At 41.8% G+C, this 13705-nt stretch overlaps 1 protein-coding gene across 2 annotated transcripts in view; it reads right to left on the bottom strand.

The window, feature by feature from the left end:
* SNX9 (sorting nexin 9) overlaps window positions 1-13705 on the bottom strand; it is a 108618-nt gene that overhangs the window by 56770 nt on the left and 38143 nt on the right. For both annotated transcript variants that reach the window (XM_045805414.2, XM_045805415.2), the window contains exon 2: window positions 1725-1811. In XM_045805414.2, the coding sequence (XP_045661370.1) occupies window positions 1725-1811 (87 nt within the window). The remainder of the gene's footprint in view (window positions 1-1724; window positions 1812-13705) is intronic.

Raw genomic sequence — 13705 nt, 5'->3', positions numbered from 1 at the left:
GGCTCAGGTCATGATCTCAGGGTCCTGGGATCGAGCCCCGTGTTGGGCTCCCAGCTCAGCGAGGAGTGTGCTGCTTCTTCTCCCACTGCCCCTTCCTTGCCCATGCTCTCTCTCTCTCTCAAATGAATAAATAAAATATATTTTTAAATAAATAATAAAAATAAAAATCACTTTAAGCCACAACTTTGTCCATTTTTGACCATGACAGCAACTTAAAAGATAGTACTATTTTACCAAATATGAAGACTATTTCATTTAAAAAAATCAGATGGATAAAGAATCTTTAATCTATCCTACAATTAAAAATAAAACCTATTTACTTATATACACCTAGCATATTATCTAAAACTATATCTATTTTTCCTACCCAGTGATTCTTTTTTGTATCTAAAACATATAAAACAGGTTTTGAAAATACTTTCAATATTAAGAAGCCACCATCCTCTCTTGGTCATTCCCTGTTCTCCTTCCCCGGTCTCTGCACTGCCCCAGCCCCCTGTCCCTCCCACCTGGAGGAATGTCGGCATCTCCTCCTTCCCTTCCCAACATGTCTCCGGCTGTCCTGGACACCTTCTTCACATGCTTTCCTCAGAGGTGTCCCGAGAGCTGGCCTATCCCCAGCTCCCACCTCCAGCTCAGCATTTCCATTTTTAAACTGATGCATTACCTACAGGGAAGGGTTAATTATTTACTGTTCTTCAAGCTCAACATATCTAACAATAAACTCATTTAATCTTTCCAAAGAAGCTTTCCTCCTGACTCACATACTTTAATAAATCCACCATTCTCTCAGGTCAAAGGCCAAAAATCTCAGGGATCCTTGCCTCTTCTCTCTCCAACAGTATTTTATCTGGCACCAAGTCCTCTGGGTCTGACTCTGCAAGGCCTCCTGTGTTCAGCTTTTTTCAATTCCTGTTGCTACGACCTAAGTTGCATCCCCAGGCTCTAGCCACACCAGTTCATTCAACACACCTGTGCTAGATTAATTTCCTGGAAATGCAAGTCTCATCACATCACCTGCCAACAACAACATCAACAAGAAAACCCTTCAATGAATCCACTACTTACAAATGAAGTCCAAAGTCTACACCCTGGCCCACAGGTCCTGTCTGATTTGGCTCGAAAAGCCAGTTTTCTTAGTCTGTCTGCTCCTGGCATATACGTGCCCTGTACCCCTGGGACCTTGTTTACATGCTGTACTCCCAGCAGAGAGAAAAAGCAGAGGCTCAGAGGCCGAACAGATGTGGTTTTGAATCCTTGCTCTGCCACTTAAAAACAGAATGATCTTGGGCAAGTTGTTTATCCTCTACGTCTCATTACCCTCATTTGTAAAACAGATGAAAAGTCCCTAGCTCATAGAGTTCGTGGAGAAAACATGTCCAGAATACATGTGTAGTACTCAGCCAAACACCTGGCTCACAGGCTGTCAATCAGCCCTAGCTGTGACTTCCAAGAAACACTGAATACCTTCTAATCTCTACACCTGTGATCTGGATGGGATCTGTCTGGACATCTCTCCATTTCTGTCTGACGGAACCCCATCCAACTACCTTCAGGGGACTTAACTTTTATTCAACGTTTATAAAATAGAGTCTTACTTCAACACCAATACCTCATAAACAACAGGGTAAAAATTTGTGTGGGTTTGAAAGATCAACATATTGAACAAAATAAAATCTTAAAAATAAGTCCTTAAGAGACTACCAGATTTTAAAACCTCTTACCGGGTTTGTAATTGTGATGATCTCTCCTTCATTAACCGTCAGTTCATTATTTCCAGGTTCGGCAGCAAAATCATACATAACCCGAGCCTATTAGGAATAGAGACGAACAGAGGAAGTTACCAAAAAAACCCTGAACAATCTTTATCACACACTTTGTAAACATGCTGGTACGAACAAACACTCATGACCGTGGCTGTGGTTGTTTTTGAAATAAAGGAAGACATATTACCAAAATGATTCATCAGCCCTATTGTGAGGAAAGAGGACACCAATGGTGAGGGCCCCTGCTCTGTTCTGGAAACAAGGAAGGTTTCTGGTAGCTGCCCACACCGCATTCAGACATCAGCTCCCAAAACGTTCTCAAAACACACCCGTTTCATCAGAGGCGGGGGAGGGGGGGGAAGCAGGCCCTTTGTTTCTTTCTTTTTTAAAAAGATTTATTTATTTGGGGGGGGGTGGGGGCAGAGGGAGAGAGAATCTCAAGTAGGTCCACTTCGAGTGCAGAGCCCGACACAGGGCCGGACCTCAAGACCCTAAGATCACGATCTGAGCCCAAACCAAGAGTCAGACGCCCAACCAACTGTGCCACCTAAGTGCCCCAACACCCTTTCTTTAAAGAGGTAAGAAGCGAAAATAGATCGTTCATTCTGGGCACACTCACTCTCAGGGCCTTAAGAAACATATAGACGCGTGTACACTCGTGTAAGATATATACATGTTTAGATTATTCCCTGGCAGTGAAAATGCTATCCTAGAGCCACTGGGATGAATTTTAATAATGCAGTACCCCTAGCCAACTAAACTCAGAATTTAAGGTCCGGGTAGCAAGACAGACTTACATTCTTCTACTAGAATACCACCATCTCTTGTGTATACTGGTTGTGTATACTGGCCAGCTAACCTAACAGCTGTGATTTTCAAACTTTCCGTACAATAAAATCTTAATTCCATGGAAAACTAAAGAGAAGCTGTTCTGGTTGATGTGAGTTGGGGCTGCTCCTTCAGCCTTGTCCTCAAGAGGCTCCTTGAGGCGTGCGTCAACCTAGAAACAGGGATTCCCGGGAATACCACCATGCGCATATCCCAAGATGATACTGTTGTAAAAAAACAGATCTCTTATATACATATTTATAGTACTTAACATATTTAATCCATTTCAAATTCTAAGTAACTGTCTTTCACAGACTATCTCATAAGAGAAGGTCTATCTTATACACTGTAGATAACATGTACCTAGGAAACCGACGATTTATTTGAAAAGTAACTGTCCTAAGTGGCAAGTTCAAGGATATGCGCAGAGCGAGTCAAATAGGACTAATGGGACCGCACTCATTTAACAAATATTTACTGAACACTCACCATATGGTCAGAACCACGCTAGCCCTCCTGCTTGCCTGTGTGCTCTCCCCACACTTGCTTAATGATGCCTGAAATCCTCAGAACAAGGATTAAGGATTCACAGCTACTGGTAAAAGGTTTAAAAAAAAACAAAAACAAAAACCTCCAAATACTAATTTATTTTGATACACGTAAAAAACAAGAAGATGGACTGAGGGGTGAATATGCAACAAAGCAGGTAGAGCGAAACGTTGTTTACAGAATCTACATAGTAGGTTGATGGAGTTCAATGGAAAATGATTGAGTTTTCTACATGTCGGAGGTTTTCTTCATAAGAAAATGCTAGAAAGAAACAAACGGTCCAGTCTGTCAGTCAGAGAACAGCATCAGCTCCTGGTCTTCCTGGACTTCCGTCCTGAGGGGCTGGGAAGGGGGTGAAGGGAGCAGGCCGCAGGCGCGGACAACTCTGTGAGCGTGACAGGGACAGTTTTCCTGGGGTCAGCACCCGGGACAGCGAGACTGCTGATGGCTCGCGCTCACACTGCTGCAAACGCTGATAGAATTCTGCTGGTCACGTTGTGGGGTATTTTTTAAAGACCACGTCACCCCAATCTCAATTCCTCACGCATCGAGGGCAGATACAGATAAATGCGTGGGGAGGGTAAGGAGGGTCCCTGGGCCACGCATGGCCCCCAGGACTGCGGGCTTCCTGGGAAGGGCCTGGTGTGCACACGAGAGCCGGATGAGCAACCGCTGTCTGGTTATTGTTCCTTAGGGATCCTGGTTAACAGTTTCTTTTTTATAATGCAGCTAAATCTAGCTAATCCCCGCTACAGAATACCAAAGCCTCTGTGTACCAAACGTACAACTTCATGGAACAGGTCAAAAACTAAAACTGGAAGCTCCCTTCCACATTTAAATATAACTGAACTTCAGCCATGGGAAAATGTATATAAACATTGTAGGTTTATGTAAACATTGATTTAAGCCTTAAAAAAAAAAAACAGTGATGCTTCTTAAAAATTAGAATTGAGAGAAATTTTACAGAACAAAAAACATTAAAAAGCACATCCCCAAAGGAGCACAACATGTCAACAGAAAACAAATTTAAGCAACCACTCTTACCAAGCTTAGGTAGCCCGGAAGCCTCTAGAATAGAAACCCTCGGGGCACTATCTCCCTTTACCTGCTTTTCTGGTCCCATCCTTGTATCTGGCTCCGACTTCTCCCTCGCTCCACCACTGACAGCATTCAGAGATGCTGGCCTCCACCCCAACTGCCCATCAGTCCCCCAATGCTTCATACCGCCTTTGAGAAAAGGTCCATTTTTTGATACTGCTTTCCCCAGTGTTGGCTACACTTGAAGAAATGACTCAAGTATTTTCAGGAGCTAAATCTCTACCTAGTTCCTGGGCAGCAGGGGACATGATATTATATGTTGAACACATACTATCAACAATGATCTCTTCAACGGCAATACCAAAAAGTATTACAGATGAAGGTGAAGGGAGAGTAGACAGCAATCTTAAACGTAAGTTCCATCATCTAGCTACAGTAAAATAAACATTAGCAGACCCAAAGCTCTCAATGTCCCAGGCACTGGAACAGACCTAGTATGTGCATAATCCATCATCCTTAACACATATTTCCTTTTGAGAGAGGAGAAAGGGGTATCAAAGCATTCAGTCTAATTGACCATGTTGTAAACATCTGTTACATCGTCTGCTCCACATTCCTTCCTTCTGGAAACTTCCTGCGTGACTCCAAGCCATTGGAAGCACATAACCCAAACAGGGATAATGAGAACTCTTTCCTAGAAACTGATACAGATGCTGGGGAGCATGGGTCTTTTCCTCTGAAAATGCTGCCAGGGGCTAAGCAGCTGAAGCACAGAGAAAGAACGTCCTGAGGAGATCACTTGAGGGAGAAGCCTGAGGCTACTCTCCTGCTCTCAGACACAGGAGCCAACGGATCTCCTTTTGTGCCTAAGCTAATGTGAGTTCAGATTCGGTCCCACAGCCAAGAGAGCCCAAGATGATACAAACCAACAATCCTGAACCAAAGAATTTATTAAGAAGACATTCTAAATAAAGCAAAACACTGGATATAGCTAGTACACTACTGTGTTTCCTATTCTGAAAAACAAAACAAAAAACAAAACACTGGAACCTAAAATGAACAAGAGAATCAAGCAGTTCAAAATGACAAACTGGCAGCAGAAAAGTTCCTGTGGGGGTCAGAATGCAGAGGACAAGTCCCCATCCCTAAGCATCTGTTTCTTTGGTTTTTTACATAAATCACAATTAAATCTTGGGGAAAAAACAGTAAATCTTCAGCAATGTAGCTCTCTCAATTTAAAAACAGAGACACTCAAAAACTAAAATTAAAAAATTTCCTTCTGAACTTTAGCCATGGACAGGGATGGACAGATCCTTTATTAATGGGACCCTTGAGAACTGAAGTTTCGCATATATGTGTTATTTCTATATAACTAGTTCACCTTTTCAAATGCCAAGCTTGTTTTGTTTTTTTTAAAGATTTCTTTATTCATATGAGAGAGCACGCGTGCTCACATAAGCATGAGTGGGGGGGAGGGTCAGAAGGAGAGAGAGAAGCAGACTCCCCGCTGAGCAGGGAGCCAGATGCAAAGGGGGGAGGGGGTCAATCCCAGGACCCTGGGATCATGACCTGTGCTAAAGGCAGCCACTTAACCGACTGAGTCACCCAAGCACCCTTCAAATGGCAAGCGTGTTCTACTTAAGCACGCTCATTTGACTCTGTGAAATCACGTAGTTAATGCCTTCCTCTATCTCATTTTTACATAACCATCAAGATCATCAGAAGAAAAAGAACTTCCTTTAACAGACTCTGCGAGCATCATTACACCCTTAATATATGCAGATGTATCTGTCCTTATGCTAAATGATTAAGACTTAACTACTTTCCGGTTTATAGCGATCTGTGAGTTCAGTTCAGTCCTGGCCTGTGCCTGTTCAGTTGTTACTTTGTACAAAAAGAGAATCTTAAATCATCCCTGTAAAATTTCATCTTGTTAGATTTAGCCACTGCTCCAACCTACTAAGTTTTCTGAACTCTGAAGCCATCATCCAACTCTATCCAGCTATTATCCTTTCCTGCCCAGAGTCCGCAGAAAGCCTGGCGCGCACGCTTTCCACAGCTTCCCCGGTGTCACTCCAAAACTGTTCATGTATGGTGGGGTTGGGGTCCCAGAAGGCCACACACGGTAAGAAACTCTTTCCCAGAGGACATGATCAATATCACATTTTGGGTATGTTGCTCTTAAAATTTCCAAAGAAGGCGTAGGGGCCGAGGGCAGGTCACCCCCCAAGATGGACCATGCTGGTATGAAGATTATTCTCAGCTGATGGTAATGGAGACCCTGCAGCTCAAGAGAAACATCTGCCCTTCCCTTAACTACAGAGAAGAATCCACAATGGGGGTCCTTCCCAGAATAAGGGTTATTCTTGGAGATAAATTTTATCTGAGTGACCCATCTGTACGGCAGGGCAACCATCTAATTACAAGGTATCTGCTCTTCTCACTGCCCTGGCAAGTGCATTCCTTTCCTCTGAAGCCCCAGACCCCTGCCCCGTGTCCTTAGTTCAGAACAACCTATTTGAAGGAGGACTTCAACCACCTGCATTTTGACCTCAAACTTTCTAACTGATTAAGTTCTTCTGTCCAGCTTATCTCTTAACTCGGGCAAAAAAAAAAAAAAAAAAAAGACCCTGTGGGCAAAGCATCTATGATGAGAACCCCCTTAAGCAATAAGGTCTGCCCTGAGCCAGCAAGACCCCACATGCCTGACCCCAGCATGTGGGGCCTCATGGCCCACCTGCACGCACCCATCCACCTTTGCCCACATTTTCCTTATATAAACCTGGAAGCACTTTCAGCACTTTGGAGACAGCCTTTGAGATGCTACAGTGCTGTTTTCCCAGCTGGTGGTCTCAATGAAATTAGTTCCTTTCTTGTTTTTACCACGGCTCCTTTCTCTGCCTGTGGATTTTGTCAGTGGTGCATGGCCAAACCCAGTCTGTCTGGGAGCCCCTAAGCCAGGGGCTCTTGCACCTCTGTATCCCAGCTACATATATACCTCATTTTGCCTGTCTTCGGAATTTCCCTGTGTGGATTCCCTGTACGCATACTATTAAAGTTCATTTTCTCCTGTTAATCTGTCTCATGTTAATGTGATTCTTAGTCCAGACAGAAGGACAGGAATGTCCCTAGAAAGGGACAGGAATTCTTGCTCCCGGACAGCTGGCATAGTTGGCAGGCTACTTTGACTCGCTGGCCACCACTCGGCCCGGACATACTGCAGCAGGGAGATCCTGGGACATCTGACCGGCAGCCACAGAAGGTGAGATTTCTTACCATGTCAGCCTCCCGGAATCTCTACCTGCAGGGTTGAAGGAGCAAGATGGTGAGAGTCCTTTTCTTACTTTCTAAATTTAGATCAGCAGGAGAAAATGTTTGTGGAACTAGTTCCTTGGGCTTAGCGACTCTGGTTACATTTGGTATCTGATCCATTTCCTCCCAGAGATGGTCTTTGTTCTCCTCTGTGTCTCTTACATTGTTTGTCATCTGTTGCTAAGGGACATCTTGGAGGCCAACACCACAAAATTGGTGGGCAGGGGTCAAGCACTCAAAAGCTGCTAGAGCACCGGCCTCAAGAAGACTCCCATGACAGAAGTTGGTCCCAGAACAGGGTAGACGGACAATAGGTCACCTGCCAAGCTCAATGCAATGAGGTATACTCTAAGACAACGCATAGTCCCCAACCCCACAGCATACCCCTCCCAGGTGTCAGTGTGGCTCTAGCAGACCCCAGGCTTACATAAAGCTGTCAGAGTTTTCCTTTCATCTTGTTCCATGCGCCAAGAGCTTGGCTTTTTTGACCAATGGGAATGTTCTCTTTGGTCTCCACCATCCAGAGGGTGCGCCTTGGTGGCCAGTCGAATAGACTGGGGATCCGAGCCCCTCTCTCTGTCCAGCTGTGCCAGCTCTCAGGGGTGTCTGTCTCGAGAGGTTCCAGCCCATAGGAACTTTTGTCGTCTCAACCTTCACTGCTTGATTAGTGCTCGAGGGTCCCATTCCAGAAGCACCTGCCTGGTGTTATAGATTAGCAGGCCTGTAACTGGAGCCATCTCACATTCTTGTGGGATACTGCCCGGGCCTTTGCTTTCTCACACTCATTTCGGGAGTAAACTTTTGGATCATGGGGTCTGCATCATCTATGCTCTTCTCTGGAAGCCTCTTGCATCTTTGGTTAAGCCACTAAAAGGCTTATTAGTCTGAGTTGCTGTTAATAGATCCTACTCACCAGACAATGGACCCTTTAAATTGGCTATATTACAAAAAAAAAAAAAAAAAGCGCTCTCAATTGCTTTATTAGTGTAATGGCTAGCCTCAGGGACTCCCCTGACAAGATAAAAGAACAGAAATTAGCCTCAAGACTTAAAAATAAATGTCCACACCCAAAGTAAATTCCCCTTCTTAAAATCCAGGCTCAATTGCCTGTTTTAACTTCCCCTTTCCTACAAAATTTACAGAGATCATTCGGGCCTAAACTCTAGGCTCCAAAGTATCCAGTATGCTCACGTAAAAGTTGAAAGCCTGAAAATAAATCTAACAAAGCACCCGAGACTGCCAATAAGATTGGCCTAGCTCCTACTGTCCCTGGGCTCTGGGATAAGGTTCTGCCTGCTTTGGGCATTCCCGTACAATGTCCTTTGCAGCTGTATCCTAGACCACTGTGAAAGAACTCGTGTGCCCTGGACAGCTGAGATCTTTTATAAAATCCTTTTACCTCTATTTTCAAAAGACCCTACCCAATTTAGAGAGTAATTAGATAGATTACTTGACTAGATTCACAACTTCGTCTTCACTGAGAAAACAGATGACCAAAATTTCTCCTAGGCCCTTATACAAATGATCTGCAAAAGGCCAATGTTCAGGGAGTACTTGAAGCCAAGGGTAAATTTAGGGCCCCCAAAAAAGCCTTTTGTTAAAATGCTTTATACATACCTTACAAAGTCATAAATCTCTTGGTTCCCATTTTAGTTTAAATTCTCCCTGATATAAAAAAGGAAATTTAGTTAAAAATATGGGCCAATCCCTTGATATTCAGGCTGTAATCCAGGTCTTTGGGGGAATTAGGAACAACTGTCTTTCTTCTACAAACCTCTCCAAAACCAGAACTGCCAACTCTAGAAACAAGTTAAAGCCCACCAGTCTTTACCAACCTCCAAGCCTCACCTATTCCTATCAAAATGTTTGTACATATTATGAAAGATCAAGATATTGGAACACAATTGTTCTATACCTAAAAAAAAAAAAATTAAATAGCAATTAATAGCAATTATCCTGAAAACTCTAGAAAAAAATTTTTTTACATTCTTTCTCTGTCCCTTGAAATCATAAATCTTATGTTTTTGAAATATAAACACAATGTCTTAAGGCTGAAGGCAAAAAAAAAGAAATATTTAAAAATTGGGCCTGTAATGTCCTCTCCACAAATATTAGAAACAAAATTAAGATTTGTATCTTGTCTGTGGATTTTTTTGTGTGACCATGTTTATTGTAAATGTGAGATATTTTCCCTACCTCTGGATGGTATTGCTAAAATCAATTTGTAAAAGAGCCTTAGTTGATTTGAAGGCAAGCACTTGTAAGGACTGGCCATCCTAAAGCTCAGAAAGATAGAAACTAATCCAAATGTTTTTCTGGTTCAACTGATCTGGGACAATATTTGGTATTAAAACTAACTTAGGGGCGCCTGGGTGCACAGCGGTTAAGCATCTGCCTTCGGCTCAGGGCGTGATCCCGGCGTTATGGGATCGAGCCCCACATCAGGCTCCTCCGCTATGAGCCTGCTTCTTTCTCTCCCACTCCCCCTGCTTGTGTTCCCTCTCTCGCTGGCTGTCTCTATCTCTGTCGAATAAATAAATAAAATCTTTAAAAAAAAAAAACTAACTTAAGGTTGCTGGTTTAATTAAAGCAGACACGTATTTAGAGTTATCAGCATTAAATACAAAACGTTTATTCTGCTTGTGTTTACTAAAAGTCAAATAAGTTCACGGTCTCTCTGTTGCAAAATCTTCCAGAGGGGGAAAAAAAAACTTAGAATAACGGCTGACTTTGTCTGATGCCTCATCAAGTTTTATGGGTAGTCTAAGCATAACTGTTCAAAAACAAGTAAATTAAATAGATATAAACAAAAAGCCTTGTAGGTAAACTTTTAAATAGCTTCCAAAATCTTTGATAACCTAAAATTTTAAAGTCTTATTAAGTTAAATGATGAGTCAAAGTTAAGTTCATTGATTATCTAGATCATTTCCAATAAGATAAAATAAGGCAACATTATGTAAGGAACATGGCTTATCTACTTCTTCTTACCATGCAGAAACTAAGGATAAATTTGGGTCCGTTAATAATCATACTTTATGCTTTACTGAAAGACTGTACTATGGAAAAAAACCACATTCATATAAAAAATATAAATCTGCCAAACAAAAATTCTGGCATGACAGTTCACAATTGCTTACTACTTGGTTTCCACTAGAAATTAAGGTTTCTAAGCATTAAGAATTCTAACAAATATAATTAAGATCACTGGAAACAACAAGGGAAACAACTCGGTATGTGAGGAAAATGGGATGTGCTTTTGATAAGAAAAAGTATGAAGAATGAAAATACATATTTGTTGGGGAAAAAGAAAATAATTTTGTCCTGAAGTGGGACTGGTTATTTAACGAGGGAAAATTTAGGACAAAATCTGAATGTAAAAAAGAAACTTGCAGAAGCTTCATGGAGAAACAGTCTTCAGAAAGAAACTTTATGTGTGGTCACAACTGGGTATTTACCCCAAAGATACAGACGTAGTGAAAAGAAGGGCCATATGCACCCCAATGTTCATAGCAGCAATGTCCACAAGAGCCAAACTGTGGAAGGAGCCAAGATGCCCTTCAACAGATGACTGGATTAAGAAGATGTGGTCCATATATACGATGGAATATTACTCAGCCATCAGAAAGAATGATTACCCAACACTTGCATCAACATGGATGGGACTGGAGGAGATACTGCTAAGTGAAATAAGTCAAGCAGAGAAAGACAACTATCATACGGTTTCACTTATTTGTGGAACATAAGGAATAGCAGGGAGATCGGTAGGAGAAGGAAGGGGAAAAATGAAGGGGGGGTAAACAGGGGGAGACGAACCACTAGAGACTATGGACTCCAGGAAACAAACTGAGGGCTTCAGAGGGGAGGGGGGTCGGGGGTGGGCTAGCCCGGTGATGGGTATTAAGGAGGGCACGTATTGCGATGAGCACTGGGTTAGTTATACGCAAACAATGAATCATGGAATGCTACATCAAAAACTAATGATGTACTGTATGGTGACTAACGTATCATAATAAAAAAAGAAAAAAGAAAAAAGAAAAAAAACTTTATGTGTGGTCAGTACTGGCTGAGATGAGGATAAATTTAAATAAGTAAATGAGTTTCAATATCAAAAGTACGCTGGTGCACTTTTTCTTTGTTAAAAGTACAAAGTTCTCTTGAACTATTGGTCTGCTCTCAATAAGATATTATAAACAATTTTTCTTTACAAGTTATCTGCATAAGAAATAATTCTTGTTTGCCAAAATAATTTCCTATGTTTATCAGCTCTGATTACTTAAGGAAAGTGAGTCTTAACATGAAAAGAGCTAAATTTTGCTCACAACTATGTAACCTATATTTGCCTTTGAAATGTTGTACTGTCATTGTGGTTAAATGGATTATTAAATATTGTTTCATAATGATTTGTGATTCTAGTTAATCAAACATCCAAACCTTTTGATATTTCCGACACACTTCCCAAAATCAATTTCTAAAATAAAGTCTTTTGACCACACAAGCTGAGGTGTTCCAAAGAGTCCACAGAATGTTTCAAAGATTTTTTTTTGAGAAATTAAAGTAATTAGGCTTATTTGGCATGTTAAATTACATGGGAAGCCTTGTCAAATGAGTGATATTGAACGCTCCTGCATTATACTTACGTAGATATGTTACTAAAATTAAGTGTTCTAAAAATTATATGAAACTCCTAGAAATATAAAGCCCTGGTATGTTATTACCCTAAAGCGTATGTCACAAAAATAACCAAATTTCCCTGTCAATTGCAGTGTAATGAACTCTAATCAGATCTTCAGCCATGGCCATTTTTAAGTTTTTTACCATTTACAGACGTTATACTTTTACTCAGATACCTTTACAAAAGTTTCCTGCAAAAGTGCTGCATCTTCAATGAGATTCATGGAAAAAACTGAGTATCGATATCTGGTAACCTTCAGATCATAAAACTGAACAGGTAAAAATTTCTGGAATTAGTAGAAAAACTGGATTTAAGAAGAAGAATTAATAATGTGGAACTGAATAAGTTGAAGAAGATAATGGCACTTTTTATGACTTTTTGTTTGGAACACTGCTGACTTTTTAAAAATGTTTCATTTTTTCTTAAGATTTAAGAAAATTTCTTCTCTTAAACTGACTTATTGTAATTTGATAAAATACACCTTTCTGAACAAATTTAAACATTTATCTTTTCCCCCGATCTGAACCCTCCAGAATTCAGAAACTTAGTGAATATTCTTACATGTTCATGGCAACCTATTTATTTGCATAAGTTCAATAAGAATCCGTTCTCCTTATGACAGGACACCACTGGAAACACTGGTTGTATTACCAAAGTTTTGACTGGAATGCCATATTTGAGAGAGACGTGCATAGACTCGGATATGACCAGACAGCTATAGGGAACTAACGTTGACTTTATGGAGCCAATAAAGCTACCCTGGAAATACCAGCCTGGGACCTTGCTTACCGAGTTCCCAGCAGCAGGCCCACCACAAGCCTAACTTTGAGAATACTCCTGCACCACCTCCTAAAATGAGTCTGTCTCAACGGACTTGCTGTCAGGACTAAGAGACTGGTTCATTGAGATGAAACCACCTACCAGCTCAACATTTTTTTTAAGGTAGGTTCCACGTCCAGCATGGAACCCAACATGGGGCTTGAACTCATGACGCTGAGATCAAGACCTGAGCTGAAATCAAGAGTCAGACGCTTAACCGACTGAGCCACCCAGGCGCCCTCCACCCCAGCTCAACTTTTAATGTGTGAAACTGCAGGGAAGTTTCAGAGGAGGAACTGTAGGGGCTGAGGGTAGGCCACCCCAAAATGGGCCACTGTGGCATGTGCATTATTCTGAGCTAAAGGCAATCGAGACCCTGAGGGCTCAAGAGAAACTGCCTACACAGAAGAATCCACGTTGGGGGTCTTTCCAGGAATAAGGGTTATTTGCTGAGATAAATTTTATCTGAGTGACTCATCTGTACAACAGGGCAACCATCTCATCACTCAACATCTGGACGTCTTCTCCCGCCCTGGGAAGTGCATTCCTTTCTTGGAAGTCCCAGACCCCCGACCCCTTCTCCTTAGTTCACAACGGCACATACACCTCATTTTGCCTGTCATTGGAATTTCCATGTCTGTGTGGATTCCCCCGGACATATGCTGTTCAATTTGATTTTCTCTTGTTAATCTCTCATGTCAATTTGATTCTTAGTCCAGCT

This window comes from Ursus americanus, chromosome 11, assembly GCF_024610735.1.
Source record: "Ursus americanus isolate L20-20 chromosome 11, mUrsAme1.1.p, whole genome shotgun sequence".
Taxonomy (NCBI): domain Eukaryota; kingdom Metazoa; phylum Chordata; class Mammalia; order Carnivora; family Ursidae; genus Ursus; species Ursus americanus.
Note: the sequence above shows the minus strand (reverse complement) of the source record. Positions and strands in the feature narration are given on the sequence as shown.